Raw genomic sequence first — 5,149 nt, forward strand, 5'->3', positions numbered from 1 at the left:
CTGAGCTACCCGGCAAGGGAAGTGCCCGAGCATGGGCGCCGAGAAGGTACGTGGGTCCCAGCCAGAGGGGAAGTGCCCTACAGGGAGCTGATGGCTGCAGACCAACAGGTGGAAAACGAGGTCTTGTCTGTTGGAGCAGGGCATCCTACATTGTTGTTTTAATTTTTAGTAGTTCTGGAGCTTGGTCATACAGCCTCACTTATGCTAGGTAACTGTATACCTTGAAATTTAAAATATATATATAAATTCCAGCCACAGTCTCACTATGTACCCTAGAACTTGTCATATAGACAAAGATTGGCCGCAAGCTCATAGATCACAAAGATCCACCTGCTTTCTGCCTCCCAAATGCTGGGACTGAAGGGTGTGCCTCCAGACTTTTATTTTTGGATTCAGGATCTCAGTCATTCAGTCTGGCTCGATCTGTAGCCCAAGCAGGCGTTGAATTTAAGATCTGGAAGCACAGACCTGTACCCTCAGGCACACGGTTTTGAGGGACTCGGGAGTTACCCATGAGGTTTGAGTCTGCAGATCTGCCTTTCCTGGCCTGGGCTGCCTCTCTTGTCTCAGTATGACCCTTTCTTGCCCCTTTACCCCCCCGACCTCAGAGCAGTCGGACAGGGGACTGGGCAGTGTGTGTGAGGCGCTGACCAGGAGCTGGCTGGGAAGCCTTTGGCCCAGTGTTCTTCAGGATGCCACCACTGCTCTCTTTGAAGGAAATACAAACCCAGCAAAGGCTGGGTAAGACCTGGGCTCCACATCTGCTCTCCCATGGCAGACATTTTCCTTTGAGCTCAGTAGGCCTGACCTATAGGCCTGGGGAGGCAGGAAAGTGCCTGCATATTGTCAGCTCAGCGTGACCTTTCCCCATTGGCTCTCCTAGGTTGGGTTGGTGTTACAGTAACCAGTTGCCAGTGAGATTCTGGATAAAGCCACTGAGAATCCAAACCAGGAAACGGAACCCTTCCACTTATTGGTCCAACTTTCACAGATGTGAGATCTCTGGCAAACAAAACAGAACTGAACCGGCTTTACCAAACCGCCAGCGAACTTGACAATTACATTGCGATGGCGTAGGCTGCGTGGTATCACCTTTAGCCATGTTTCTGGTCTCCCTGTTTTCAATGAATTAACATGCTCATGCAGCCGTGATCAAGGGAATGTAACTGCTGAAACCTAGCTCGTGATTGGCATATTATGGAGTTAACGGGTGAATAATAAAAGTATATATATTATATATATATAAATATTCTAAATATCTTTCATGTTCCAAATGTACAAGGCTGTTTGGTCTCTAATGAGAAAGAAGCTGAATCCAGTCATTCTTCAAAATGAGAGCCCAAGGACAGCGGCAGAAAGATGTGCATTGCACAGTTATTGTTTCTTCAGAATTGGTGGCTGTTGTCAAGGGGAGCAGGAGAGAGAGGATTTGGGGAGCCTCACCTAGTTCCCCTTTGGAATTGGCTGCCCAGCAGGCTTTGAGCAAAGAGGTAAGGTAGAGGGACTCCCAGCTCAGGAGAGGGCCTGATCTCCAGGAGGGCAGGATAAGCCCCTAGGGTGGAACTGGCCCTGGGCAGAGGCCAGACTGCTGCATTCTGAGACCAGCAAGTGGCGACAGTCATGGAAGTGGATTCATTGACCAAGTCCCTCTTCCATCTCCCGGGCCTTGTCCTGGAGGACACTATCTTACCAAGTTATTTAAAAGGCTTTTGTGCTAGCTGTTGCCAACCTTACAGGTGTGTGTCCTCTGAGAGACTTTGTCCTTGCTGCCTAGGATGGTCAGCAATTTGAAAGGGACTTTGGACCTTTTGTAGTATCTGGGACCTCATGGAGACCACATGAGCGCAGGCTCTGTTTAAGGCATATTAGAGCAAAGAGGCAGTAGGTCTCCCAGGGAGACTGAGCAGGCATGGTGTGGCTATGCCCAGGCCCGAGTCCCAGCCCCTGCCTGTGCCTTCCAACCCATCAGCCATCTCCTTTGCTCCTTTGTCTCCTTTCCAGTGCGTCCAGCCCTCAGTGGCCGCAAGAAGCAGTAACTAGAGACGATCACGTGGCATGTTGCCAGTGTCTGAGTCTGATTATCACCGCTGCTGTTGTGGGGTTTTGTGGTGGTAGTGATGGTCATTGATGCTGTCAGTTTCTCCAGAAGTAGTCAAGCCCCGGCTCCCATGGCTGCCCGTGTGGGCATCCCTGAGCAGTGTTGAGCCGAGTGGCCCAGGAGGATTGGGCTGAACTGTCAGCAAGCCATGCCCAGCCTCCTTGTAGCTTGTGCTACAAGGGAGAAAGCTCCACGTGGCACGTAGTGGGGAATTTCTTTGCTCTTTCACCTCTTGGCATTTGGGGGAGGTGGGGGGGGAGCTTGTAGCAGAAGAAGCCTTAGCCACTAGCCAGGTTCAGCCTTGTCCCCTGGACTGAATGAAGCTGTCCTCTAGGCGAGCAGGGGTTTGAGTCATGCTGTGGCTTCAGGTGGTGGTCCGCAGAAGCTAATGCTGCGCCCATCGCCTTAGCTGAGGGAAGCTGTGCTAGGGATGCGTCCTGCTTTGTTGACTCCTGCTGGAGATGGAAGCTTTGCGTGGAGGATTCTCATTGAGGCTTCTAGGGACCTTCCTTCCCTTCACTGTCCTGTGCTGCAAACTACAAGTGCCAGGAAGGTGGCCGACTTGTGACTCCAAGATACTCAGACCAAAGAAGCTGTTGTTCTTGGCAGAATGTGCACTGAGCTCTCCTGGAGGGAGAGGTGAGAGGCGGGGCTCCCCTCAGCCTCAGTCAGCAGATACTGCCCTAAGTGCCCAGGTGGGCTCACCCTGCCTACATTTCAAAGAACAGAGTGCTCAAGTCTTTCCTTCTTGGATGGGGCTGGAATGTGGAAAGCCCTCCTGTCTTACTCTCGATCAGCTGTGGGCGCGCTCTCAGCTCAGATTGCTTCTGGGGTTTGGGGAACACAAATCTCTGGAATGAGCTTTGGTTTCATTGACCCTGGTCATGGAACAAAAACAGTGAACCCCAGGGGGATGCTCTGGAAGATCTGCTGGCAAGGATTCTGTCCCTAAAACCAGGTGGCTTGCTCCGTTTCTGCCGCTGCCTCGAGATGGGCGCCCTGACCAGGTCTGCAGGAGTTGGCTCAGGGGTTGTTTTTAAGTCTTGTTTTTCTCTAAAGTGTTCTGGTGTCTTCATTTAACCCTCATGGGACTAGGGGCTAAAGAGCACCATTTGTGGAGTTCAAAGCTACTCCAGAGTCTTTGGAGTATGACAGCCCCGTGACTGGCTTGGACCAAACGAGAAGGGCCTTGGGGCATCCAAGCTGACCTGCCTCGTGCAGCCTGTTGGAAGGCTTCTGTGAGCCTGACCGGAGTCCTGAAGACCTCCTTTCCTTCCCTGCCTTTGGATTGACTCTCCATGCTACCATGGACCCCAGTTTGTAGAAGTGAGCTGGGTAGAAAGGCCTTAACTCTGTATTGAGGCCTGCGTGGGCTCACTGTCCCCACTCAGGCCTGTGTCTGAAGGTGTTGGTATCGGAGGATTGGCTCACACCAAGCTCTGCTAACACTCATTTTTTAATGGAAAATGTCAGGCCTTGCCCCTTCTTTCTGCCACTTGTTGCCCTTACTTGCTAGTGCTCTGAAGCCCGGAGGCAGGTGTCTTTGTGGTTTTGAATTCCATCTCCAAAGATGACCAGCATTAAAGCAACTGGGGGCCTGAAGGCCCCGAAATGTTTTCAAGGAGCTGTCTTCGTGTAAGAGAGAGACTCTCAGCAAAGGGAGCTAGAGTGCCTCTCTAGCCTTGTCCACCTGTCCTTGAACCAGAGGAGACCTGTTGTGTCTTGCTGCAGAGTGAAGGCAGGTCTCCCTACAGACACACCGCACCTGAGGAGATTTAGCATGGTTTCCATTGAATTAAACTAAAGTGTTAACTGTGGTCGTCGGGTGCTGCATCTGGGGGCGGGAGAGCTTCACTTTTTTGTCTTGGCTTTTCTCTGGGCTGTGCTGGGGGCATTCACTGCTGGGGTGGGGGCGGAGACACCAAATGCACTGTTCCACTCCGGACATCTCACTTGTTTCTAATAAAGGAAGCCGTTCAACAGTCTGCTCTCTCCTGGTGTTCTTCAGGTCAGCAGCAGGTGGCAGTGGAGCAGGTGGTATACCTAGGGCCTCTGTTAGAACGAGGTGACAGGAGAGCCCCTCCCCCAGGGCCACCAGCACCTGGCCAACTTTGCAAGACCTCTCTCAAGGTGCCTATGCCTCCTCTGGGGCTTTCCCACCTACCACAGAGAAGCTGATCCTGATGCAGAAGAGCAGCCACATGTTAAGAAAGAACCCTGCAACCAAGCTCTGCATAGCCCCGTGTGCCTGTGCCCTCACCTCTCATGTTTATATGGACTCCAGGGATTGGGCTCAGATTGTCCATTTTGCAATGAGCACCTTAACTGCTGATGTACTTTTTATTTGAGATAGTCTCACTAGGTTTCCAAGACACGCCCTGAAACTCAGCTGGTCTTGCCTCAGCCTCCCAAGTAGCTGGGTTAAAGGCCTGTGCTGCGGGGCACAGCTGAGGCATGCTGCAGCCTTGGGGCTCAAGTCTGTGAGATAGAAGCTCTTCTGGGAGCTTGTTAACGTGGCAGGTGTCCAGGCCCTGTAACCTGCTTTTACTTCTCACTGTGTCTTCCTGTGGAGATTACCCATCCCAACCCCTCCAGTCCTGTATGACTAGCACACCCCAACTGGTCTTGGCTCAGCTATGTCCCACCCGGGGGGGCTGTAGTGTGCCTGCTTTGCCCATCCTCCCTGGGCCGCTACAGCTCCTTATCAGTTTTTTAAACACAAATCCATCAGAGAAGCAAAGGCCTCTCCCTAAGAACAGAAAGCAGGGGGAAGCCAGCACCTCCTGGCTTGGGTGTTGGGGTGGCAGGATGGATGACCTAGCCTCAGGCCTTGGTTTCTATAGGGCTTAGAGCCAACCCCAAAACATCCTGTGGGAAAATGGCCACATTGCCCTTGCCCATTCCTAGTACAGTTGCCCTGTGGAACCTAAAGTGTTCACAGCCTGACAGTCCCATTAAGGCTGTTGGAGTCCCATTAAGTCCTGACAGGTCGGAGTCCAGAACTTGCTCAGATCCTACAGGCTGGTGTTTGCCACTTTTTTTTTTTTTTTT

General features: G+C 52.0%; 1 protein-coding gene across 2 annotated transcripts in view; it reads left to right on the forward strand.

The window, feature by feature from the left end:
- Nmt1 (N-myristoyltransferase 1) overlaps positions 1-4,083 on the forward strand; it is a 38,854-nt gene extending 34,771 nt beyond the window's left edge. The window contains exons 13-14 of one of the 2 annotated variants that reach the window (XM_031351430.1): positions 1-46; positions 884-4,083. In XM_031351430.1, the coding sequence (XP_031207290.1) occupies positions 1-46; positions 884-1,055 (218 nt within the window). In that variant the 3' untranslated portion in view covers positions 1,056-4,083. The remainder of the gene's footprint in view (positions 47-883) is intronic. The other variant, XM_031351431.1, reaches the window with a different exon arrangement.
- The last annotated feature ends 1,066 nt before the right edge of the window (positions 4,084-5,149 follow it).

Source organism: Mastomys coucha, unplaced genomic scaffold, assembly GCF_008632895.1.
Source record: "Mastomys coucha isolate ucsf_1 unplaced genomic scaffold, UCSF_Mcou_1 pScaffold5, whole genome shotgun sequence".
NCBI lineage: Eukaryota > Metazoa > Chordata > Mammalia > Rodentia > Muridae > Mastomys > Mastomys coucha.